This window comes from Cardiocondyla obscurior, linkage group LG12, assembly GCF_019399895.1.
Source record: "Cardiocondyla obscurior isolate alpha-2009 linkage group LG12, Cobs3.1, whole genome shotgun sequence".
Taxonomy (NCBI): Eukaryota; Metazoa; Arthropoda; class Insecta; order Hymenoptera; family Formicidae; genus Cardiocondyla; species Cardiocondyla obscurior.
Window position 1 is genome coordinate 106,571 of NC_091875.1, and position 25,303 is coordinate 131,873.

The window sequence follows — 25,303 nt, forward strand, 5'->3', positions numbered from 1 at the left end:
CATTACACGCGTATGTAAGTATGCATATATGCATATTTGCCTGTGCAGCAAATGTACAAACAATGCCGTGCATTGACGCAGCCCTTTTTTTTTAGTGTCGAGAGATAAAGACGAAGAGCTTCTCGAGTAGATCTGGACAGGTTATTTAAGGAACTTTCCGTTGACCGTTTGACTCGTCACACATTTCAAACTACTACTGCATGGGAAAACTTGAATTAATGATAATTATATCACCCTCGAAGGTATTATAATTGTATTCTCCCCTTTGTGATTCCTACACGTAAGTTGTTAAATTTCTTTTATAATTATCAAATAATATAATAAATAGGCAAGGGTTGTAAATAAAAAGAAATGAAAAGAAAAGTATGTATTAAAGAGTGATATATATATATATATATATATATATATATATATATATATATATATATATATAGAGCATGTTTCCGTTACAGAAAATTACGAGTGAACCTTTCATGAGCTGGAATAAGAGCGTTGGAGTAGCTGATGAAACGGTTTGCCAGTCGGGGAATTTTCTAAATGATTGTCATCGATCAGAGTGGATAAACTGACAAGTTGAAATGTGACGCGTTAACCGAGGATGACGGGAGGAAAAGCTTATTCTATAAGTTTAAAGGGATGCGCCAATTAAGTGGAAAATGACGCAATATGTAAGGATGTAATTACGAAAAGGTAATTGGGGGCGCTGCTCGTGACAAGACTGATCCCTCACCATCGTTCACCTGTGCTCAGCATTCGCCGTTGATCGTGTTGCGCGCGCGTTTCGGTCGCAATCAGTCGTGGGCTATCGGTCGGGGTGGTAAGACTTGGACGTTAGACCGGCAAAGCGCAGGAGACGAGTTGATTAGTCGCTGCTCCAACGTCTCCCGTAACGCATCTTGCCCAGAGTATCACGGCTTTCTCGTTCGTACGTCTCATTTCAGCCCCGAACGAAGACTTGAACGCAAACGACGAGAGACAGAGGAAAGATAGAGGGACGAAACATGGCAGAGAAACTGTACTATCCCAACTCGGAGCTCGCGAGGATGGCGCACTGCTCCAGCATGGAGCAGTACAAACGAATGCACGAAAGGTGAGTGATTTTGAAATGTCCCCCTAGCTTGTAGATGAGAGAGAAAGGAATGGACAGGTCCTGTCATTTAGCGTGTTTCTTAGAGCAAAGCCTCCCTCCGTGTCGCGACGCGTCGAGTCGAGTCGAAAATCGAATTGTCCGCACGTCATGTTTCGCCGAGGCAAAGACGTCGCGAGATGCGAAGGGACTGATGGAAGAAGCGACGATGACAACGGTCGTTTCCTCTTTTGTTCGCTGCAATCGGAATATGCAATCGAACGATGAATAGCGAGGAAACGGGCTCTTTTTAAATTTAAGGAGACGTTATCCTGTCGGTGCAACGATGGTCGTAACTTTTTTCCGGGGAAGACACGACACATCTCGTGTACATTATTACATGTCGTAGAAAGAAATTGAGATGACTCCTAGATAATTTTAGCCAGATTCGGGCATGAAATCGTATCCTTAAACGACGTGAATAGATGCGCGATATCGATCCCGCAGGGGTGGGACAAATTTCCTCGCGGAGGAACGAGCGCTCCTCATATCTAGATACGTAGCGGGAAATATCCCCGTCACCTTTCCCTTCCTCCAATTTTACATTTGCACCTTATTAATTTTATCTGTAATTTACTTCCGCTAGTAGGGCGGAAAGCGCAAACTTGGCCAATTAATGTGGAAACGTCAGTAATAATGCACTTTATTAATGCACAATAACAATTCGCGGGTGCACCGAACGTGCATAAATTTGTATACGAAGTAGGCCGAAGAATCGTTCACGTTACGTAAGGAAAGAGAAGAGAATCGATTCGTTAAACGCGAATCTACAAAAGCTACGTACTCCATTTATTGCAATGACGAAACGTTTTAAGTAAATAGAATAAAAACTTGATAGATAAATGAGACTACGTTTTTGCGTGCGCATAAAGTCATCGATGTGGCAATAATTCCGGACAACTGTTTCGACTATTACATGCCATATCGCGAAAAGTTATATGCTGATAATTCCCAAAATTAACGTCCGTTTATTTTTCTCAGGTCTATAAAAGAGCCGGCGCAGTTCTGGGGTGAAATCGCCAAGCAATTTTACTGGGAAACTCCGGCGACCGAGGACAAGTTTTTCTCATATAACTTCGATCTAAGCAAGGGTGACATTTTTATAAGATGGATGGAGGGAGCGTCGACAAATATCAGCTTCAATCTACTCGACAAGAACGTCAAGAGCGGAAACGGCGATAAAATAGCGTTTTACTGGTAAGACAATCGAGTGCTGATCTCGCGCAGTGGCGAGCTGCTTGAAATCGCGCGGCGTGGCGCCGTTTATTTCGATGCCGCGATCTGATCGAGAGATAGCGATCGATTATCGGTCGGTTCAAACGCCCAACGCGTGGAGTTCATTTCCATGCAAAGTATACCTTGAAGAATAATAGATGCAAGTCATTCGAACGTTGATCAACTTGCGTTGCTTACGCAAAACGGTATAGTTTCACCGTTGCGATGTGACGGTATCATTATGCGCTATTATTTTCCTTATCGTTAATGTGACCGTTAACGCGTCACCAGTTTTACCTGCAATTGATACTCGATTCTCTCGTGAGAATCTCTATTGTATGCGGGGTGCTTGGACGTATGTGTATGCGTGCTACGTTTGCGAAAGACACGAGTCAAAAGAGAAACGCGAGTTTCGCGATATCACGGCCTCATACATATTTGATTTCCGGCCTACCTACGTTAGCCGGATCGTGGCCGGATTACCCTTCACCCATTATTACTCATCGATTATTATCGCCCCGAGAGTGTAAGAACATTAGATTGAAACTTGCACTTCGGAAATACGAAATGCGGCTCCACGTGATTCTCAAATGTGAACGCTGATGCAACTTTGTAACATTTTTTTTTCTGGGTACCCAACGTTGAAATTACTTGATGACGCGATCGTGTCCGACGTCGGGCATCGGAGCAAAGCCCGTCTATTTGCCGAAAAGTTCGACACACGATCTGCACCTACGTTTCATTGGCCAGCGAGGCATCGCGCGCTATCGCGTCACTGATTCCGTCACAACCTTGGCGTGCGCGCCAGCGCCGAATATCACGATTCGATCACGCAATTCCCACTAAAAACTTTGCCGCTAAGCGGACTTCATTCCCGGAAATTCTTATTCCTGATACGATATACATATAGATATCCGAGCAAAGTCTCTTTCTTCTAATTTTTCCACAAATGCACGAACACGCGATTCGCGCGAGTAATGATTCGATGGGAGAGCAAAGTAGATTAAAAAACAAAAAAAAAAAAGAAAAGAAAAGTACAATTTTAAATTATAAACGATACCGCTTCACGTTTGTTTTGAAACGACCGTTGATAAGATACGAGTATCAGATCCGAAGCAAGAAAAAGATGCATGCGCACGAGGTAGTGGAATGTCGTGAAGATACACAAATTCAAATTTAAGTTCAAACGTGCAGAACATAACATTACAAATGAAATGCAAAGATAATGTAAAACGCATTTGTGTAATTTAATGAATATATACGGTGCCTCAATTAACATTTGTCTAACCCTGAATTTAGAGAGGAGATTGAAAAACGAAGGCCATTTTCAAGTACGGCGCACCTTGCGTAATATTTTTCAAGGATAATCCTTGCACGAGACCAATATCTAGTTCACATCACGCTTGTATCTTATTACCTATTTTTCTCTATTCAGAGGAGACCGATTATGATTTTCTTGTGAAAAGTAATTTTTTGCCGGTTGTTTTACGATTTCACAGCTAGATGCATACTCATCTAGTTTTGTCTTGCTTTAATAGTCTAATCTATAATAATTCTTAGTATCTGCGTAATTTATATATATATATATATCCGTGTGGCAAAAGGCAAGCAATCTTTTTAAGATCCAACCTTCTTAATTAAAAAAAAATTGCAGCTATGCATTTTTTTAAAATTATACGCTACAATTGTCGTTTTTTTCGCAACATAAAACATTGCAGCAACGTCGCGACATTATTGTAACATTGCCGTAATGTTCTCTGCTATATGAGATTTTAACTTTTATTATGTTATTAGGGAAGGAAACGATCCAGAAGATTATTCGCGACTGACCTATAGAAAACTGCTCGAGGAAACGTGCAGATTTGCGAATGTTCTCAAGTCAAAAGGTGTTTCTACTGGGGACAAAGTGGTAATTTACATGCCGATGATCTTGGAGCTACCGATTGCCATGCTAGCTTGTACAAGAATAGGAGCCATTCACAGCGTAGTGGTAAGTGAATAACGGTATAAATGCTTAGGAGCACTTATTTTATCACAAGTAAAATCAGAAATCAAAAAAAAAAAAACAATGTATGCAATTGCAGTTCGCAGGATATTCATCTGACTCATTGGCGGAACGTATCCTCGACTCCAAGGCCAAAGTTCTGATCACTACGGATGGCGTGTGGAGAGGCGAGAAATTACTTCTGTTGAAAAATATTTGCGACGAGGCTGTGAATAAAGTCAAGAAGCATGGCCATCAACTAGAAAGCTGTATCGTCGTTGCGCATCTGAGGAGACTCAACAATCCTCAGGGAAATCCTAAGACAAAAGGTGTGAACGGCACTAGCAACGGTACGCTCATGGAAATGCCTAATATTTCATGGGACGATGATCGAGATGCTTGGTGGCATGACGAGATGGAGGATGCGGAACCGAGCTGTTATCCAGTTTGGATGGCCGCCGAGGACCCACTTTTTATTCTTTATACAAGGTACGCATTAATTTCGTTCGTATTTTGCATCTATTTCATACTTGGAGCTAAACAGAAAATAAAATTATTAACAATTAGCGTTTTTTTCTTTTCTCTTTTCCGTGTCTATGTAGCGGTTCTACTGGAAAACCGAAGGGTGTCCTCCATACTACTGCAGGATATTTGATTTATGCCGCGACAACCTTTAAATATGTTTTCGACTATCATCCAGGCGATGTTTATTGGTGTACCGCCGATTGTGGCTGGATTACAGGACACACTTACGTCGTTTATGGTCCGTTGGCGAATGGTGCAACATCCGTTATAGTGCGTATGCGATTTCCTTACATTTATCTTTTTTTTACGAATATTATTCGTCTTGGCTTTTTTTTTTTTTTTTTACTCTTAATAATCCATATTTGTGCTTGACAGTTTGAGGGTACACCCTTCTATCCGGATAATGATCGATACTGGTCTATCGTCGACAAATACAAGGTCACACAATTTTATACAGCACCAACCGCTATAAGATCATTAATGAAATTTGGCGATGATCTTGTGAAGAAGCACGACTTATCCACACTCAAGGTAAACCTTGTTGGGTTTATACTTCGATTGAAAAGAAAAAGGAAAAAGTGTGTTTGATCTATAAAAAGGCCATATGCGTACACACGTTTCAGGTCCTCGGTTCGGTCGGCGAGCCAATCAATACCGAAGCTTGGCTCTGGTTTTATAATCTTGTTGGTCATAGCAAATGCAGTATAGCAGACACTTTCTGGCAAACAGAAACTGGTGGCCATGTAATTACACCATTGCCCGGTGCTACACCTATGAAGCCAGGCTCCGCGGTAAAGAATTTTTCCGTTGAAAAATTCCTGCGTCACAAATAATTACTTATCTCTGATGTGCGAAACGAATGTGTAGACATTTCCTTTCTTTGGGGTTTTGCCGGAGCTCCTTGACGAAGATGGTCACGTAATTGAAGGCGAAGGAGAGGGATATCTTGTCTTCCGTCGTCCGTGGCCGGGTATGATGCGGACCCTCTACGGGAATCATCAACGTTTCCAAAATACGTATTTTGATCGATTCAATGGATTTTACTGTACGGGAGATGGTAAGCATGATTTTTAATCTTTTTTTCATTCAGTTAAAGATTGAAGATAAAATAATAATAGATTAGATTTTTACACAAAAATGATATAAATCTGATCTGTGATTGTAGGAGCGAGACGTGATGCGGATGGTTATCTGTGGGTGACAGGTCGTATTGACGATATGTTAAACGTTTCTGGTCATTTAATGTCAACAGCTGAAGTTGAAAGTGTGTTGGCGGAACATTCCTCGGTAACTGAAGCTGCAGTGGTCAGCAAATCGCATCCTGTTAAAGGTCAATGTTTATATTGTTTCATTACTCCGACCGCGGGAATGGAATTTGATGAAAAGTTGCAAGTCGAGCTTAAAAAGAAAGGTGAGTTCCTTTAATTTAATTAAGATATTCAATTTATATTGTATTTAATACACAATTAATACGTGTATAACATTTATATGATTTGAGCAGTACGTGAAAGGATTGGTCCATTTGCTCAACCGGATGTTATCCAACATGCTCCGGCTCTGCCGAAAACAAGGTCTGGGAAGATTATGAGACGTATGCTGAGAAAAATTGCAGCAGGCGACAGGAATATTGGAGATACATCAACCCTGGCCGATGAAAGTGTTATTCAACTTTTATTTGAATTAAGGCCATGCGTTTAAATCATGCATTTTTTGCTTATTTATTATAGAAAAATGTTTTTCTTTTTGAGAGAATTGTTTGGTGAGTGTTGGAAACATATCAAATTCCGAATAGTTTTATAAAGATAAAAATAATAGATTGCGCACGGAAGTTATTATGTGTATTTGCACAATATCAGAGATGGGTATACTTTTCAAACTCTTGTCGTGTATTCTTCAATTTGACGACTACAAACGTACAAAATACATAAAAAGATATTATCGTTCTTTCATTGATCGAATCAATTTGATATCGTCATTCTGATATTGTCATTCAAGATTTTAAAGTCGAAGTAAAAGTTATTCTTTGGATACGTCTTCTTTTTTTTTATATTCTCATTGCTAGCTCTCGAGTTGATAAAAAAAGGACGTATCAAAAGAATAGATATTGATATAATTAATTAAATTATTAGTCGCTCTCTCCTTCGAGTTACCGCGACTGCGATACATATCTTACGTAAGCATTGCCAGTAGTCTAAATGTCTTTTTGTTAAATTCAAAATTAAGTTTAAAATTAATTCCAAGACAGAAAACGCTCAATACAGATTAATTATATTGAACGGCACAGTAGTAGAACGCTGATTGCACAATTAATGACTGTTATTTAACGGATGAATGTAGTATATAGTTGAGCTATATGTACGCGTTATTGCTGGTGCGTTGTTGCTATAATGCAAGAGGAAAATCTTGCTTTCTGTTATTTATTATACCATAAATATATTCGGTTTTAGCGACACGTTCTTCGACGAGCTTAAAAACCGAGATGAGACGTTTCTCATTGTTTCCTTTAAAAAATACGCGATTAAAAAAAAAAAAAAAAAAAGAAGGGTGTATAAACATACGTACTTCTGAACGAAAGTTACTTCGTGCTCCCGTGGGAGTTACGTCACATACATATCATTCCTCGTGGAACAAAACTTTAAGTGTGATAAGTGTATATGTATTGTATTGTATGTAGATATAAAACACAAGTGATATCAGACAGATATATTATATTATATATATATATCCGTTAGGATTTATTTTTATTAGATAAAATAGTTTGTCTAAAGTTATAAAACCCCTTGTAAAATCGTACAGTGATCTAGCTCTGTCTAAAAAAAAAAATCCGACGGATATATACATATATATTTTAAAAACACACATATGTATATATATATGTATAATTGCAATTGTTCTGTTAAACGTTGGAAAGTCTCATCATTTCTTTCTCATCCTTTCTCTTTATTTCTTGCGCAGCATCTAGAATAAAAAACATTTTAATTAATTTCTTGCGTTTTATTGCATATATATCTATATATATATATATATATACACATACATTACGCAAGTGTGTGTGTGTGTGTGTGTGTGTGTGTATGTATATATATATATACAGCTGCGAGAATCGATTCGACAAGCGGCGGTAGGTGGTGGAAGTCAGTACGAAGCCATTTAAAAGCCACATGTGTTCAAGCGCGGCTCGATGTGTCACGATGCACAGGATTCAGTGCATTCGGTAACACAGTTGCGTCGACAAGGGTCGCTCTCAACTCGCAGTCTCCGTATACCGCGAAACTAACGCGCGTCCACGCTGCGTCTGCAAGAGATCTACGTCTATCGGTGACGGCGCACCTGAAGTAAATTTGCACCGGAGTGCGCGAGCAGCGTGACAACGCGATTCCATTTCTACGAGGCCGACGTATAAGTTTCCACGCGAGCGATGTCGAATACGCTGGACGAGTACTACGTCGAAATTTTGTGGCTGGTGAAGCAAGCTGGCTCGGTAAGTCGAGCAGGGAAAGCCGAACGAAAAGTCATTCAGTCAGCTCCGTTTTCCAGGTGCCGCGGAGAACGGAGTAGCGGCCGGAGATCGTGGGAGAATATTTAGCGGCTATTAACATGTATCAGAATACTTCGGAGAATCTTGACCGCATTTGTGCCGCGATACTCGGCTTATCTTATCGGTGTCGTTAATCATATATGTCAATTATCAATCGAAAGCGAATAATATATTTCGATCGTGAATCACACTTAATGCATACGTTTATTGCATATTATTTATTACGTCTGTTATTACATACGTGTACCATATACGTTATCGCAGCATGCATGTGATAGACGTGTACGGTATGTAGGTAATTTAATACGATAATGCGCGTAATAATTCTTCTTAATAATCGTAATCGCGTTTATATAATGATAACGCAGTTTATCTAATTCAGTTTCCCTGAAAAAAAAATAAAATAAAAAAATGAAAGATAGAAAAGGGGAGAGTTTTAATTAATTTCTTTTTGTCTGCAGATTATCAGGGAAAAAATTTACCAACATAAAGATGTACTTACGAAATCGTGCGACGTTGACTTGGTCACGAAATGGGATCAAGAGGTAGAGAAACTCTTGATTGATGGAATATCATCTAAATATTCCAGTCACAGGTAAGTTGAAATGGAATTGATAATTAGGTACTTGTTGTGGACTATGATCTTCAACTTCTAAATTAATTCTAAAATAAATAACGTATGAATTCTCGTGACAGGTTTATTGGCGAGGAGAGCACTGCCTCGGGACAAAAAGTTGAATTGACGGATGCCCCAACATGGATAATCGATCCCATCGATGGCACAATGAATTTCGTTCACGGCTTACCGCACACCTGCATCTCGGTTGCGCTGCTTATTAATAAAGTCGCGGAAATAGGAATAGTGTACAATCCAATCTTGGAGCAGCTTTTTACCGCTCGCAAAGGTCAGGGAGCCTTTCTCAATGGCGCTCCCATTCACGTATCGAACGAAAAAGGTAAATTATTCTCTACTTTCAGTAAAATACAGAAAGTATGCAAACAAATTATATAATTCTTTTGTAAAATCGTCTTATATAACATTAAAGTTGGCTTCTTTTTCTTTGAGTATTTGGTCTTATTTAATTAACTGCCGTTATTTCAGATTTGCGTAAAGCACTAGTGATGATAGAAATGGGAACTAGTAGAGATCCAGAAAAAACGAAAATAGTTCTGCAAAATCTAGAACTTCTTGCACCACGTGTTCATGGGTAAGATATATTTACGTTTTTTGTGAAAAACTGTAATGGAAGATCTTACAGATTTATTTATCAATTATACAGGATACGAACGCTTGGTTCGGCGGCTCTTAATTTGTCCATGGTGGCTCTTGGTGGGGTTGACGTTTCTTTTGAATTCGGTATACATGCCTGGGATATTGCAGCCGGAGATCTCATTGTTCGAGAAGCCGGTGGGGTGACGATAGATCCAGCTGGTATAGTTACAAAATATTACATAATTAAGTCACAGCAAAAAAAAAAAAAAAAAAAAAAAAAATAATATACTGTAATAAATTAGATATCAAAATAATGCATGACTAACTTATTCCTTTCTTCTATTAAAAGGAGGTCCGTTTGATGTGCTGAGCAGAAGAGTACTGTGCGCATCGTCAATGGAATTAGCCCAACAAGTTTCCAAAACAATAGTCCAATATTATCCAGAGCGAGATTAAAATATTTTAAAATTTTGTACGCAAAAATGAGAAAAATTGGCTACGTTTTCTTTTATAGATATCAGGATAAATCATTAAAAATGATGTAAATAATACCTGAAAGAAGAAGTATAGATTCAGTATACATCACTAAAGAATATATACATTATATATTGTTAACCATGTATTTTTATCTATAAAATGTCAATGAAATTGTTAACTTATTTAAAATATTTGAATTATATTTTATATTATATGATTTAATGGATAAATTTACAAGTTTATTTCACTTGTAATATAATATCAATTTTAGACATAATAGGACGTTAGTATATTGTTGTATACACAAAAAATTGTTCATTAATATTAATAAATCTAAATAAAATATTGATCCCAAAAAAGCTTAAAAGTAATATTACATTTGTCCTTTCTATAATTATTGTAACACGTATACATATGCTTTCTTAAATCAAAGAAAAAAGAATTATTTTATTAAAAAAAAAATTTTTATCTATTCGGTTTCATTTACATAAAAATATTTTTACACATTTTTAGAATACTTACATGGAAAATAGATGGAAGAGGAAAAGAGAAAAAGAAAGGGACAAAAAGAGAGCGTGAATTTCTTAAAAATAATGTATTTATCGCATTTGGTTTTTCATTTTCACAGAGCGTGGTCTTTAAATATCTGAAAACTCAAAAAAAGTTGCAAATATTAGTATTATATACAAGTTTTAAATCTTTATAAATGTACAATTTGATTTCTGATTAAAATAATTTTGAAAAAAAAAAAATAAAAAAAAGATATAAGTGTATAGTTATTTACATTTGTATAATGTCACTCGAAATGTTCACAATCACATGTACTTTACCTGTGTATGTACATACTTACGAATCCTGGATTGCAATTTTAAGTAATACTAAGAGAAACCTTAGCACGCGGATATAAATTTAGTTAAACGTTGTATAAACCTTGTTGACCTGTTTAGCGACAGTGTGCACATATTTTTTCGCAGTAGACACGACGTAGGCGTAAGTACATTTTTCCTTTCCTCCTCATCAATCGTTTTCATCATCTCTTCCATTGCCTCCCCTCCTCACAGGGAGGGCTACAAGTGAAACATTACCAAATTGCCAATTAGAACGATACATTTATTCTCGTTAATTGTAGTTTCATAGTATATTTTTACTTCTGTATTGAAACATTCCCGAGAAACATATATATTTTTTTCCTGTTTCGTTTTTTTATGGCAGTTGATTTTATCAATATCTCATATTATCCCTTTCGTTACAAATATTCAAACGTCTGTTTATGTTATTATATACCGCATATTAATACTGACTAATAATTTAATGTTTGTTCTATCTTTCAAGTTTTCTTGCAAAAAACAATTAAATGTTGTTGCAATATCATACATGGAAAATTTTAGAAACTCGAAATTTTACATTTTGTCTCAAATAAAAACTTTATACTGTCATAGAAAGTTTATTAGATAAAGCATTTTCAAAACTCGAACTATTCTCATATGGCTTATGATTTCATTATTAAACTGAATAATATATAATGGATGTGCTAAGTATCCCAGGCAACCCCATGAATACCTTGTAACGGGATCGGCGCTAAAGGCCCTTGAAAGATCCGGCCGCACTTAACGGTGATTTGAATTGAAGACGCATCTGAAACATAAGCAGTCTCGTACAATCTTGTCACTTCAAGATTACGCCATGAACCATTTACAACAGCATCGATATTCTTTTAATTTCAAACAAACAACCAAATTTTCAAATTTAAAACTAATTTTAAGAAATTGCAACAAGTATAAGAGAATCGACAGTTTGATTGTTATACTAGAAAAAAATAATAAGACTCTTAATTTAACACATATTTCGCATGTCTTATCAACCATATTTGCCCTAAAATTTTGCATCGTATTTTAAATATATACATTTCTCACTTTCTATTTAGCATTTATCAGAAATGAATTTAATTACGTATGTTTATTGTAGAAATAAAAAATAAGTGTTTTTTTCATCGTTGTATACTGAATTGTAAATTTAAACTATACGTTTGCATTAGATAAACTATTAAACATATGTATTCGTTGATGTGTAAAACGTGTATATGTGCACACATCCATACACAACACATAACGTATGTATGCATGTATGTACGTTATGTATAATATATTACGTATATGTATTCGTATATACGTAGTCATACATATATGTACACACGTTTATTTTATATTTATAACACTATATTGTCTCTGCATAAAACAGGATTTGAATGTGCTTAATTTGGAACGCTTTCTTTTTTTTTAATTTTAAAAATTGAGAAAGAAATGAATAAAAAAGCTAGGCAAAAAGAACTAGAAAAAGAGAGTAAGATACAAATATTACAATAAGAAATACTTGAACTATGATCATTTATAATTTAAGATTGAAAAGACAAAATACAGATTATTCTTCTCATTGTATTAAGCATGTGTTATTTTATTTCAATATAACTGACCTATTCATTATACAATTTATCTTCCAATTAAAACAGATTTCTTTGCCACTAAGGCTTCTAAATGCTGTGCACGTATGCTCGCTGATGAAATACTCTAAAATGGATCAAACAATGTGTGATCCATAAGGGTGTACAGTTCTTTATATATACGAATCTTTCTCGCTTTATGTGGGATTACGTTACGTACAATAATAACGTCACATAAACGCACGTTCTATAATCACTTTGTAAAGGATGATATTTATAAAGACGTTGTCCTTGTTTTCTAAAGCAGAAAAATTGGCAAAAGGAAAGAGGTATTAATTTATGCTGAAAGAGGCGGTTGTTACTTTTCTATTCGTATCTTTCTTATTAATTAAAATAACTATAAAAATCGACAAGTTTTGTTGCAAGGGAAATTGTCATTTGTAACTTGAGTTTCTAGATACGCATTACAACACGGACTAATCTATGTTAAAGACCTCATCTATATATAATAAATTTATTTTTTGTTATATTCACAATTATTATATTGAGTATAAAAATATTATACTCTGTCCATCTAACAATAATTATACACAATTAAGTAATATTTATTTGAATTCACACAATATTACCTATAGAGTACAGTTTTGTGCAACATTAACATCATGTTTTGTTGCAAAATTCTCGTATTATAATAGACAACTTGGACTTTTTGCACCGCCTCTTTCTGCTTAACCAAAAAAGGAGAAAAAAAAAAAAAAAGAAAAAGAAAAAAAAAAAAAAAAAAAAAAAAAAAAAAATATTTTATGTAAAAATGATAGTATCGGAGTAAAGGGGAAGGTATGAGAATGAGAGAAAGAGATAGAGAAGTAGAGAGACATACCGCGCTTTTCTACCAAGTGATGTTTAACATTAATAGAAAAGATTATTAACGGTATCATTTTACAAAGTTACGTCAGTGAATTTTTCGGAGCTAAAGGACCCCAGACAGGGTTACCTATATCTTTTCTTGTATAAAGGGATGCGCCAGAGCATGATTCACAGTGATTCTCTTTCCTGCGTCCAACATCAATGTTCGTTCCAATAAATCCTTGAGTTGTCCGACTTTACGATTTTGTTCTGGTGGCAAAGAATTTCCACCAAGTTCTGCGCTGAGATCACGAGTCGCTGGTAACGTTGACATTACAACGACTTTTTCCTGAAAAGCACGTATCAGCAAATACTTATTTTCCGTAAATAACACGAAAATATTACAATATGGCGTTATTAATGAATACGTTACATTTCTTCTATACCACACTGCAATGCGAAAAGTAATATTACTTACAGTGCAGCATTATGCAACTTGAGGCTTTGCTATATAATATAGTACAATAAAGTAGACTTACCCGTTCAGTAACTTTGTCAACCTCATGATAGAGAAAATTGCAGTTGCTGTCAAAATGCTGATCCTTGAACGATCCTTTTCTAATTAGTTTGTTCGGCATTTTGCCCTTTAGATCCATAAAATACTTCAACATTTGATTGTTTGTCTTTCCAGAAAACATTATTTTTCCCGTATACAGTTCATATATAGTACATCCCACGGACCACATATCAATACCAAAATCATATGGTATACCAAGAACTAGAAAATAACGATGTTATTTTCGATTCCAGACATTTCAAATACAAGTGTCTATCACTTTTTTAACGTAAAAACACTTTGAGTTAATTTTTAATAAATAAATATGTATCATAATATTCTTATCAATTTCCAATAAGATAATATTTAATAAGGTTTCAAAATTTTTTTTTCTTATTAAAAGTTGTTTCTTGCAAAAGAATTGTTATATAAATTTGCAGATATGCATATATATGTATAATTAAAGCTGTAATTTCTACCGTTTTAAGTATGGCACAAAATAAAAAAGCCAAAGCTAGCACTGGTAAAATTGCGCTGTAGTAGATAAAGTTTGCCGTCGCTTGTCAGCTATTGCGAGATATAACTTATCAGTAAAAAATTAACAATATTAATAAATGAATCATTAACGTATATATCATTAATTTATATTGTTTTTTATTTGCATCTATCAGAAATACTCGTGATAATATACGATATTGCTGTTGGAATAAATATAAAACAAAATTGTGTCGAGGAATAATATTCATTCCTTTCTCTTTCTCTAAAGAGTGAATAATGATACCTAGATTTCTACCTAGGATTCTATTAAAAAAAAATAAAATACTTACTAATTTCAGGCGCACGATAAAATCTCGAAACTAAATATGGTGTGATTTCGTTTTCGTGGGCGTGCGATGCAGAACCAAAATCACAGAGTTTCAGCACTAATTTGCTTTCACTGACTAGAATATTATCCGGTTTGATGTCAGCATGCAGAATATTCGCACGTTTTAATAACTTTAGTGCTAGAAAAAGTTGTTGCGTATACGATCTTACCGCTTTAACGTGTAAGCCAACGTCTTTGCCATATTTCTTTAAAACCTGCAATTTTTCATCAAATATGATTATTGTAACAATCATGTTTTATCGTCATTAATCGTTCTAAATTATAAATTTTATGTATAATAAACAAAGGCTCGTACGTACTTCTCTTAAATTCATGGCTAAAGGTTCAAAAACCATACACAAATGATTTTTGTGAAAGAAATGCCTGAATAGACGTAAACAGTGAAATCTATCCTCCGGATCAGCATCGTTCAATTTTCGAAGAATTTCTAATTCCTTTAAACCAGTTCTATGCCTGTAAAGTAAAAATAGTAACAGTAAAGTATGCATCAAAATTAATACAAAAAATATCACAAGTTATCAATTATTAAATATTAAAATGTTTACATTATTTCATTATTTCTTATAATTTTTACAGCTACATCCAAATTTCCTCTAGCGCTGTCTCTCGCTCTTACTACGTTACTAAATACTCCTTGTCCCGTATATCCGTAAACTACATATCGTGCGTCTAGCGTTTCTCCAACGCGCACTCTGAAAAATAAATTATATTGTAGTTATCCATTTTTTTAATTATTTAATTTAATTTTTAAAGTAAAACAATGATATAAAATAAAGGAGTGATATGTAACTAACCGATAATATCCTTCAGCATCATCCCAATTATCTGTTAAACTAGGATTGTCAGGTCCTCCTTGACGTTTTCCTTCAACCGTAGGACTCTGGATAAAAAAAATCGAATATGAAACGTAATAAGAATCACAAATAAAATTAATATGTATACTATATTAAAAGAAGTTAAATAAAGAAACGTACATTAAAATCTCCAATATTATCTGCTTCTGCAAACATGTCCCATTCATTGGATTTTTTTGAAGTTTGTTTTTCTTCTTGTTTCAACCTTTCAGATACCTTGTTATTTTCAACTTTATCAGATTCATTTAATGACGTATCATCGAATCTGGACTTTCTCTTTTTAACTGGGGGTGGAGAGTCTAGTTTCTCTGTGGGCAGTGGTGGAGTATGGCTTTCCGAAACGGATTCATTGTTATTGGATGGTATCTCTATAGATTTTTGTGATATATTAGATTGGCTTTCTGGAGAACCAACAACATTAATGTCGGCAGACATATTTGAATCTTCATTTGGTCCACTCAGTCTCTGAAAAAAAGAAAAATATATATCCATCGTTATCATAAGTTCAACAGTCAAGTAACATGAATGTAATTTATTATTTTATATGCTTACTTTGAGCAATTCTTCCCTTTGTTTTCGTCGTCGTTCTATAATGGCTTCTTCATCTTCTTCTTCTTCGATATCGATATCTTTGATATTTTCTTCGCTCGAGCTATCTGAATATTCTATTTTGAGACCTTCTGACAATGAATCCTTATACTTATCGCTGCGTTCTCGCTTGCTATTTCTTTCTCTATCTTTATCGCGATCTTTAATATGATCTCTGACCTGTTGCTTGTCTCGATCTCTATGACTTCGAGAAGGAGATCTAGATCTTTTATACCGATCGTTTCGTTCTCTTTCTAATCTGATTCGAGTAGGAGTGCGTGATCTTCTCGCGGTACTGCGAGACCGATCTTCCATCCGGTGATCATGATACCGAATATCTCGTCGATCACGGCTATCATATCGATCTCTATTTCCATGCCGGTCTTTGCTTTTACTATCCCTTCTATCCCGACTAGCATGACGGCGAGGTTCTCTGCTGGATAATCTATCACGACTGCGTCGATCATGACTGATATGACGATCTCGGCTGTCTTGACGTTCGCGACTTCCCAACCTGTCGCGACTTTTATTATCCGAACATTTTATATCGTTGTTGCGAGTTTTTGAACTATGACGAGTGGGTTGTTCTCGTTTTCGATTTTCCTCTCTGCATACATAAATTATTGATGCATTAATAATAATATTTTTTAATAAATTAGATTAAATAACAAATGCAATAAAAAAAAATAATTATAACATTTACTATTTACCGTCTGTCTGATTCTCTTTTCCGTGTTTCATCTCTCTTTGCTAAATCTTTACGTCTCTGTTGATCATCATCTACTTTTCTATAGGACTCATCTCTTCTTGCATCTTCTTTCTGCCTATCGTTAGGTTTTCGTAAAGATCTGTCGTCTCTTCGAGGTTCTTCTCTTTTCCCTTCTTCTCTAAGGCGAACTTTTTCGTCTCTTTTCCTATCAAAATCTCTTCTTTTATCTTTGTGTGGTTCACGAATTTTTCTGTCTCTAGTCATATCAACTATAACACGTCTTTCAGTTTTTATCACTTTCTTACGTTCTTTACTGTGCGATTTGCTTCTACCTCGTTTCTTTGGTGGTACATTATCAACGTCACTGTCATCTTCCACAAGTATCACATCTGGGGTATCTGCTGTCTTAATTTCTTCCTCCTCTTCCTCTTCTTCTTCTCCTTGTAACTCCTTATCTTCTCCTTTTTCAGATTCATCCGAGAGATATTGTACTAAACATGCTTGCAATCGTTCCTACATATACAATGCAATTATAATAAATTCCAACATTCATACATTGTCTTACAACCACTGGATTATGCATCAAATGCTTATGCTGTGATACATATAAAGATTATATATTAATCAGATAAATGTAAAGTTACATACACATGAGAATATACCAATAGCATATTTTACAGCAAAAGGCAAAAATTTTCTTTAATTTAAACATTATTTAACTTGAGTCAAATATTAAAAATATTTATACATAATTAAAGCCTTAAAAAAACATGTAATAAATGTAATGCATAAGACATTATTTAATTAATTATAAATAAATATTTGTGTACCTTTTGTTTCATTAATTCTTCTAGATCAATATCATCTTCTATGATTGTACAATCTACTTCATCAGAATCAAGATCAACCAACTTTTCGTCGTCACTTTCTTCTGTAGAAACAACTTCTAATACAGAAGATTTTGTTTTTCCATTCATACCAATCTCTTTATGTACATTCGAGACTAATTTCTCATCCATAGTACCGTTTTCTATACTTCTCTCTTTTTTTAGTCTCTTGTGTTTTTTATGTTTCCGTCTGTAAAGAAAAAAAATTATAGATTTTCAAAAATTTAAATTTTTATTAATTTGTTAGCTGCTTAGTTTCATACTACCTCTCTTGCTTGTCTAATCGCTCATCTTCTCGTTCAATTAATTTTTCCTTCTTATGCTTATGATGCTTATGTTTTCTCTTTTTTTTCTTTCTTTGATCAATTACCCCATCTACATCAGAATCTAATCCTACGGATTCCCTTTTACTTTCGGGATCTTCCATATCCGACGTACTAAAAAAAAATATGTATACATAAATATCTTGATAAAACATTGTCTCGTGAAAAGATCGTAGAAAAACAAAAATGCCTTCTTTTCCATTCATTCAAGAAATCGAGGACAAATCTATCCACCTCTTTCCCTTTCTCTCTGTTGATAATGTAACATTTAATTGAGTTTTCGCACATAGCGCACTTACCCCATAATAAAGTTCAGTAAATAATTAGTAGATAAAACATAAAATCACAATACACATGTACACGCCACACACAGTAGTTTCAATGTTCTAAATGATTATCACGATAACAATCAGTAACGATCTGTAACGAACGCACGAACACACAGAGTTCTCAGTGAGACGCCATTTTGCAAATTTTGTCGTCGTCTACAGGTAGAAGCTTGAGAGGGAACACGCTTGTGTTTTCTGTTCAACGGAGAGACAGTAGCGACGTCTGTAGGTTCCTCGTGAATTATAAATCCATGAAACATGAATGCCAGCCATGATTTTCTCCGCTACTCCCCCAGCAGCGTTCCCACTAACACATGTAGCCAGAACGCCAGAAGGAGGCGTGCCAAAGGTCTTGGAGAGGTTTATGTGTATGTGGATAATAGTCGAAAAATGCAAGCTCTACGTAGGTACGAGCGATTGAACAATCAGAGAATCGAGCTCTTGATCACTTGGAACAGATCAAAATGAAGAATACGCAGCGGTTGAGCTGTCATTCGCCCACCTGCAGATGATTTGGGATCATATGGCTGTCAAATTGATCTCAGACGACGCCAGGTTCATGTAGTTTTTTGTGCTCCGATCGGCCCAGAAATGCTTTAACCGTGGCTTTACACAGTTACACACGGTCTCCTGTGAAATTCACTGCCTATCAGGACGTTCTTTTCTCCACAGCCTTCGTAAGTATCTACTTCTTACAACAAAGACTTAGTTTGCATCAGTGCAAAAGTATTCTTGCTTGCATGCTCACAAATAGGAAAGTTTTTCTTAATAAAACTCCAATATTTATGCATGCATGAATATAGACATTAGACTTATGTTTGATAACACAATTTGTTAAGAAATCAAATGTTTTATATTCCTTGTCTTACCTTTTGATTTCTATTTCCTAAACAGCTTGTCATCAGAGAGAAATCATGTCTTACTTCATCAATCAAAAACCCTTGCTGGGCAGTGCATCTGATAGTGAAATTGAAGATGATCTGGAGACTGAGGTGGATGATTCCAGTGTAATAATTCCTGATAAAAAACCATTTTTGAAACCATGTGAACCACATGACAAGTATGCTTCTTAGTTATCTAAACTAAGGAATTTGTATTTTTATCTAATGTCATTTGTATATTTTAGATATAATATTGCATACATTGTGTTTTACTTACTTGGGATGAATACATTAATTCCATGGACTTTTTTTGTCACTGCAGATGATGTAAGTAACATTGTTTTACTTTCATCAAATTACCACTCCAAATTAATGTAGATGTAATGTACTGTTAATTGTATGATGTTTTTTTTTTCAGTATTGGATGTACAAATTTAGAGACATTCACAATAATACGACAAATCTCAGTCATACATATGCAGAACTATTTGAACAAAAGACAGATCTCCAAGCCAGCTTTACTTCTTATTTAAATATAGCTAGTTCGCTGCCAAATACTCTGTTTTTAATAATAAACGCGTTTATTAGTAACAGGTAAGAAAGGAAACGTTAAAAAAAATTTATTAAGTATACATTTTAAAAACTATGAATAAACTATACGTTTATTCATCAAAATAATTGAAAATTAATGTATTCCTAGAGTGTCTCTAACTGCAAGAATGGTGAGCTCCCAATGTATAATATTAGTGCTTTTTATTTTGACGACTATATTTGTGAAAATAGAGACTGACGAATGTAAGTCAATAATTTATTTTGTCATCCATCATTAAATTATAATAATTAAAATTACTATTGTTTTCAGGGCAAATTACATTCCTGATAATTACATTGGTGACAAGTGCCGTTGTAAATGGTATGTATATAATTTTTATTAAATTTTTCTTTAAAATAAGAACAGATTAATAATTCCGATACAAGACAGTATTAATTAATGTAATATTCCAGCTGCGAGCGCAATATTTGGAGGGAGTTTAATGGGCATTGCGGGCAAGTTTTCTCCAAAATACATAACTGCAATGTCCAGTGGACAAGCTATTGGCGGAATATTCGCAGCCTTAACAGAAATATGCTCTTTGTGGATTGGTGCCAGTCCTATACTTTCTGGCTTAGTATACTTTATTATTGGCGATATAGTGCTACTGTTGTCACTAATCGCCTACATCCTTTTGGAGAGAGTGGTGAGTCAATTCCATTCAAACATATGTTGTTTCTTTATTATACTCCATTTTCTTTAATCCGATCATATGTAAAACAATGAGCTCATCATTAATATTTATTGTTTCATTAAAACGATGATTCAGCACATGTGTTTTACAAACATGTGACAAATCGCTTGCAATAATACATTCCATGATATATCGCACTATCGTATTATAATTTATTTGACAGACGCAATTAAATTATACATGATTCGCTTAATGCACAGCACAGCTTTTAAACATTGCCGATCACAGATTTTAATTTTCTCCGATTTATTAAATCTAGTTCAAAAGCCCATATTTTATAATGTTCTTTTTATTAACAGCCAATATTCAAGTATCACATGTTAGAAAGTGTACCTGAACTTGTGGAATCCGATTATTCCATAAATGGGGAGGTCAGCTTCTCAACTTCAAATCTAAGTCTTTCCTACACACGAATTTTAAAGAGGATCTGGCACTACGGTGTCAGTTTATTCATAGTATTTTTCATAACGGTAGCGTTATATCCGGCAGTTACTGTACTGGTGGAGAGCGAACACAAAGGCAAAGGAAATGCGTGGAATGGTAACCGAAAATCTTCATATATATTCAATGTTTTTTAAATTAAATAACGAATTCATAGATATAACCGAAGTGACATTTCAGATATATACTTCGTACCTGTTGTTACATACCTGATCTTCAGTATAAGCGATTATGCAGGACGAATATTATCCGGTGTTCTTCAATGGGTAAGAGTCCGTTGTATTTTAATAAAATTTACAAGTATTTTTAATTGTTTATCAAATTTGTATCGTTGCAGCCAAAAAACAGACCATGGCTCGTAATGTTTATGAGCGTTTCGAGAAGCATTTTTATACCTGCGCTTATGTTCTGCAATGCTCAACCGAGGCATCATTTGCCTGTTTACATTAGTAATGATTTACATTATATATTGATAACTGTTATGTTCGGTGTAACTAATGGCTATCTCTATAATTTAACATTTATTCTCGCACCAACGTAAGTAATTTTAATAAAATTCCGTCTGTCATAAAATTGTTTTTATTCTTTAACAATTGCATGTATTAATTTTACAGAGTCGTTGATAGTCAAGAAAAAGAAGTTGCATCTGCAATGATGGGTGCCTTCTTGGGTATAGGATTAGCAATTGGTGCCCCACTCAGTTTATACATGGTAAAAGCTCTTTAATGTCGTTTTTAATTAAGGACGAATGTAATAAGATACATGATTCAGCTGCCCTTTGTAATTCAAAGATAGGACCATGAGATTACAAATTACGAGCTTTCAGCATAATAACATTAAAATAAGTTGATTTTTCTCGGTCATTATCGCAGTAAAATATGCTAATTAGCGAGACTTATTTTCTTTTATGGATAATTCTCGATGCAATGTTTTAACGAAAATCTGAATAGACCTAAATCGAGTATAATTTTAATAAATATTTTTTAAAGTATTGACTTGTTATAAATATTATATATATATATATATATATATATATATATATATATATATATATATATATATATAATTATTATATATTATATATAGTCTATTGGATAAAATACGTATAACTATATACATTACATGTATATCAATGAAAAAGATATACGCATTTGAGATTCAGATACTGTATATTGTAAATTATGTACAATTACTGACAAACATAGTATTCGTAATTTAAAGAAATATAAAAAATATAACTTAAGTAATAGATACATATATAGCCTCATTATACAGAAATACAGTTTTATGTATGTTAATAAATAAAACGCTTATGGTAATGAATAAAACTACATAATCTTCTTCATCTGTAAAATAGGACCTTTTAGAAACCTACAAAGATGATTACGAAGTGATAAATTATTAGATGATAACTTTAGAGATATTAATATGTACATATAACATTCCTTTCAAGTTTAATTTAAAGTTTTAACCAATTACAAAGTACAAAATAATACTGCAATATAAATCGCTTTTATATAAAGTGGACGAGCAATAGTTTATAAGCTGAAGAACATTATCACACACAATCGATATTATTATGTATCTAATAAATGTAAAATCAAATCTTTTGGGATGAGACTTGTTTTTTTTTTGTAAAAAAAAAGTATAATAAGCAAAACTATAATACGATCACAATCTTAAAACTTCTAAAACATTCCTGTATTTCAATGTTTTTTTTTTTTTAATGATTCACAAATTTGCTGTAGGAGAATATTGTCAGTGCAACACTCATAGAAATAAATTAACTGATTTTATATAAGTATTTTTTATAACGCTATTTTATGTAAATAAAAATAATTTTAAAAAATGTGTAATCATGAACATAAATAAAATGGCGCTCACTTATTGGAGCTGGCACGTGCCTCATGATCGACGATACTGTCGATCTTTGTCAGTAAGAGGAACAAATACCACACTTATCAGAGGTCGTTGCTTGATTTTACCATCTAAAGTCTTGTCGATTTGTACTAAAGTTTGATCTGAATTCTCTGGACCCATCGGTACTATTAAACGCCCACCAGGAGCCAACTGATCTATCAACTACAAGATAAAAAATATAAGAATATTCGTTCTAGCGTACCTAAAAATAATTCTGCAAGCATTTTCATACCGGTTGTGGCATTTCTTTAGCAGCTGCTCCAACGTGAATAGCATTATATGGTCCTCGACTGGGATATCCTAGCCTTCCATCACCAACTACAATTACACAAATACAATTACAAATTATTCACAATAAGAATAATAGTGGTATATAAATGGTGCATAAAATAAAATGTACTTTTATTTCTAAATTGGTTGCACCAGCTGAGGCATACAACAGTTTAAAATAATTTACTGACCGACTAATTCTACACGTCCGTCGCTCAGAAGTTCTGCGTGGTCATGTAGAATGTTTTCTTCAGCCATCGCTCTTAGTTCTGGAATATGATCGATTCCAACGGCTATCCCGTTCGATCCCATCATAAGAGCCATGCATGCTGTCAAGTATCCGGATCCAGAGCCGACGTCCAGTGCCCTTGTGCCATTACGCAGCTTTTCTTCAAGCAATTCCAGGGCATATGCGTGCTAAAGAATTTTCGTTTGTCTTCCAATTTGTAATTTCCCTTTTAGTATTTTTTGTCAATCTTTATTTATTTATTACTATAGTAACAATCTTAAATAAAACTCTGTTGCAAAGCAATTATCTCTTATCTTACAGAGGAAATTGAATATTGATTTTTCACTTTTACATGCAAACAAAAGAAATAGATATACCATGTGGGGTGCACTGATAGTGACACCGTAACCGATTCCCTGCGGTGCGTCTATGTAAGCATGGTTGGGATGAGTATATTTTCCCCTGTCCACAGAACTCATTACATCAAACACATTGTCAGACTTGATTACCCTGGACCCTAAAATAACAAGTAATTAACAAAATTATATAATAAAAATGTACATCTAATGAATATATACACATGAATATTTTCTATAAAATAAAATTGTGCATTAAATTGAAACTTGAGAGACATCTTCGTATTTAACTCCAAATTGACACTTGTAAATATTGCACTAATTGCATGCAATTCTAAATCCATCTCTTGATAACAAGGGATAAAGTGAGAGTGAGTGAGTGAGTGAGTGAGTGAGTGAGAGGGAGGGAGGGGAGAGAGAGAGAGAGAGAGAGAGAGAGAGAGAGAGAGAGAGAGAGAGAGAGAGAGAGAGACTGGCAGCATGTGGCGCGATGACACAATGTTGCATAACCCGCACGGTACTTACGCCGTAGGTACTGCACAAGCTCCTGGTTGTTTTTGCCACGGTAACGCATGGCGTAGGTCATATCACGGGCAAGCGCAACGGGCAACAAGATCGCGAGTGTCGCGCAGAGGCACTCGACGACCGCGGGGGTCCGGATTCCAAAGGGATGCGTGGCGGACCGGGTGGCGCCGTAGGGACGAAAACAAATGACGCACGACGGAGTCGCGGATCAGCTGATGACTCCCCGTCGCTTTTGCTGCGAAAGCTGTGTCCGGCGCCGCCCGCGGAACTAATTTCGGTGACTCTTCTTCGCAGACGGTCGTTCCTTGCCTTCTATGGATTTTAAGTCCTACGACGACAACAGGATACCGAACTAGATCCTCGTGGAACCGACCGATCGACGTGCGGTGTGCGGTTTTTGGGTGCTCGTGACCTTCGCGTCAACGTTGGAGAACGCGCGAAACGTGCTGCGCACGCCTAAAATTCTTTTAAAAATAGATAATAAGCCGCCAATCGCTATGGGTTCGCTTATCGCAACACGCAAGCGTCCTAAGCGACGATCTGCAACTGGTGGAGACTCTCGCACACCTTCGATCGATCTTCACCCGCGAATCTCGCCCGAAATAGAAACTTGCCTGAACGAACTTTCTCATTACATATTATTCGATTCATAATTAAATTTATGTCTCTCTTTAATTTAGATGCTTTAAAATTACGACATTTGTTCATTTAAACAATTAAACATACTCGTTACGTGTATAAACATAAAATATGAAATTATATTTTAGCTTATTAGATTCATTTTTTTATTAATTTAATTTTGTTTCCTACGGTTTTTATTTTTGACGAAAGTTTTTAGAGAGATTTGCGTAACAAATATATTAATATTTTTAACATATTTCTTAACAGACCTCAAATAACGT

The 25,303-nt window shown here is 34.9% G+C and overlaps 5 protein-coding genes across 9 annotated transcripts; 3 read left to right on the plus strand and 2 right to left on the minus strand.

Annotated features, from left to right (window-relative positions):
* The first annotated feature begins 95 nt into the window (after window positions 1-95).
* Accoas (acetyl coenzyme A synthase) lies at window positions 96-7,403 on the plus strand. Of its 2 annotated transcripts, XM_070664145.1 has the most exons (12): window positions 96-242; window positions 453-690; window positions 942-1,090; window positions 2,108-2,323; window positions 4,136-4,331; window positions 4,426-4,814; window positions 4,928-5,120; window positions 5,226-5,381; window positions 5,474-5,641; window positions 5,718-5,907; window positions 6,016-6,261; window positions 6,352-7,403. In XM_070664145.1, the coding sequence occupies exons 3-12, from the start codon at window positions 1,002-1,004 to the stop codon at window positions 6,546-6,548; spliced, it is 2,040 nt and encodes a 679-aa protein (XP_070520246.1). In that variant the 5' UTR covers window positions 96-242; window positions 453-690; window positions 942-1,001; the 3' UTR covers window positions 6,549-7,403. The 2 variants fall into 2 exon arrangements, with proteins under 2 accessions (XP_070520246.1, XP_070520245.1); XM_070664144.1 differs by lacking the exons at window positions 96-242; window positions 453-690 and having other exon boundaries at window positions 718-1,090.
* A 581-nt stretch (window positions 7,404-7,984) lies between these two features.
* On the plus strand, window positions 7,985-10,437 carry LOC139106997 (inositol monophosphatase 1). Its single transcript, XM_070664170.1, has 6 exons — window positions 7,985-8,331; window positions 8,850-8,983; window positions 9,085-9,344; window positions 9,491-9,596; window positions 9,669-9,820; window positions 9,951-10,437. Exons 1-6 carry the CDS (start codon window positions 8,269-8,271, stop codon window positions 10,055-10,057), a joined length of 822 nt encoding a protein of 273 aa, XP_070520271.1. The 5' UTR covers window positions 7,985-8,268; the 3' UTR covers window positions 10,058-10,437.
* Window positions 10,438-10,658: 221 nt separating this feature from the next.
* Prp4k (Pre-mRNA processing factor 4 kinase) lies at window positions 10,659-18,650 on the minus strand. 3 transcript variants are annotated; one of them, XR_011546448.1, is made up of 15 exons: window positions 18,464-18,650; window positions 18,108-18,278; window positions 17,785-18,031; window positions 17,287-17,467; window positions 16,956-17,223; window positions 16,210-16,852; window positions 15,778-16,122; window positions 15,598-15,683; window positions 15,349-15,495; window positions 15,103-15,256; window positions 14,745-14,997; window positions 13,901-14,139; window positions 13,510-13,710; window positions 11,639-11,713; window positions 10,659-11,145 (listed from the first exon to the last, which is right to left on the minus strand). XR_011546448.1 is itself a non-coding variant. In XM_070664140.1 (12 exons), exons 1-12 carry the CDS (start codon window positions 18,466-18,468, stop codon window positions 13,510-13,512), a joined length of 3,003 nt encoding a protein of 1,000 aa, XP_070520241.1. In that variant the 5' UTR covers window positions 18,469-18,649; the 3' UTR covers window positions 13,315-13,509. The 3 variants fall into 3 exon arrangements, 1 of the variants encoding a protein (XP_070520241.1); XR_011546447.1 differs by having other exon boundaries at window positions 16,956-17,467; window positions 18,464-18,649; XM_070664140.1 differs by lacking the exons at window positions 10,659-11,145; window positions 11,639-11,713 and having other exon boundaries at window positions 13,315-13,710; window positions 16,956-17,467; window positions 18,464-18,649.
* A 138-nt stretch (window positions 18,651-18,788) lies between these two features.
* Window positions 18,789-22,170, plus strand: Ent1 (Equilibrative nucleoside transporter 1). The gene is made up of 11 exons (XM_070664153.1): window positions 18,789-19,170; window positions 19,388-19,553; window positions 19,620-19,701; window positions 19,793-19,968; window positions 20,075-20,169; window positions 20,237-20,287; window positions 20,380-20,612; window positions 20,960-21,200; window positions 21,282-21,367; window positions 21,439-21,638; window positions 21,716-22,170. Exons 2-11 carry the CDS (start codon window positions 19,408-19,410, stop codon window positions 21,825-21,827), a joined length of 1,422 nt encoding a protein of 473 aa, XP_070520254.1. The 5' UTR covers window positions 18,789-19,170; window positions 19,388-19,407; the 3' UTR covers window positions 21,828-22,170.
* An 81-nt stretch (window positions 22,171-22,251) lies between these two features.
* Window positions 22,252-25,213, minus strand: LOC139106999 (protein-L-isoaspartate(D-aspartate) O-methyltransferase). 2 transcript variants are annotated; one of them, XM_070664176.1, is made up of 6 exons: window positions 24,402-25,213; window positions 23,898-24,037; window positions 23,483-23,708; window positions 23,254-23,339; window positions 22,986-23,183; window positions 22,252-22,472 (listed from the first exon to the last, which is right to left on the minus strand). In XM_070664176.1, exons 1-5 carry the CDS (start codon window positions 24,460-24,462, stop codon window positions 23,007-23,009), a joined length of 690 nt encoding a protein of 229 aa, XP_070520277.1. In that variant the 5' UTR covers window positions 24,463-25,213; the 3' UTR covers window positions 22,252-22,472; window positions 22,986-23,006. The 2 variants fall into 2 exon arrangements, with proteins under 2 accessions (XP_070520277.1, XP_070520276.1); XM_070664175.1 differs by having other exon boundaries at window positions 22,252-23,183.
* Window positions 25,214-25,303: the final 90 nt, after the last annotated feature.

Coding starts and splice junctions, on each gene's coding strand:
- LOC139106999 (XM_070664176.1), bottom strand. CDS start 24,462: ATGACCTACGCCATGCGTTACCGTGGCAAAAACAACCAGGAGCTTGTG. Junction 23,709..23,897: donor CTATCAGTGCACCCCACATG/GTATATCTATTT, acceptor AAAATTCTTTAG/CACGCATATGCCCTGGAATT. Junction 23,340..23,482: donor CGGACGTGTAGAATTAGTCG/GTCAGTAAATTA, acceptor GTGTAATTGTAG/TTGGTGATGGAAGGCTAGGA.
- LOC139106997 (XM_070664170.1), top strand. CDS start 8,269: ATGTCGAATACGCTGGACGAGTACTACGTCGAAATTTTGTGGCTGGTG. Junction 8,332..8,849: donor TGGTGAAGCAAGCTGGCTCG/GTAAGTCGAGCA, acceptor TTTTGTCTGCAG/ATTATCAGGGAAAAAATTTA. Junction 9,345..9,490: donor TCACGTATCGAACGAAAAAG/GTAAATTATTCT, acceptor CCGTTATTTCAG/ATTTGCGTAAAGCACTAGTG.
- Prp4k (XM_070664140.1), bottom strand. Junction 16,853..16,955: donor AAAAGAGAATCAGACAGACG/GTAAATAGTAAA, acceptor TTATGTATGCAG/AGAGGAAAATCGAAAACGAG. Junction 13,711..13,900: donor TTGACAAAGTTACTGAACGG/GTAAGTCTACTT, acceptor CGTGCTTTTCAG/GAAAAAGTCGTTGTAATGTC.
- Accoas (XM_070664145.1), top strand. CDS start 1,002: ATGGCAGAGAAACTGTACTATCCCAACTCGGAGCTCGCGAGGATGGCG. Junction 5,382..5,473: donor ACGACTTATCCACACTCAAG/GTAAACCTTGTT, acceptor CACACGTTTCAG/GTCCTCGGTTCGGTCGGCGA. Junction 5,908..6,015: donor ATTTTACTGTACGGGAGATG/GTAAGCATGATT, acceptor CTGTGATTGTAG/GAGCGAGACGTGATGCGGAT.
- Ent1 (XM_070664153.1), top strand. CDS start 19,408: ATGTCTTACTTCATCAATCAAAAACCCTTGCTGGGCAGTGCATCTGAT. Junction 20,613..20,959: donor ACATCCTTTTGGAGAGAGTG/GTGAGTCAATTC, acceptor TTTTATTAACAG/CCAATATTCAAGTATCACAT. Junction 21,639..21,715: donor ACATTTATTCTCGCACCAAC/GTAAGTAATTTT, acceptor TTAATTTTACAG/AGTCGTTGATAGTCAAGAAA.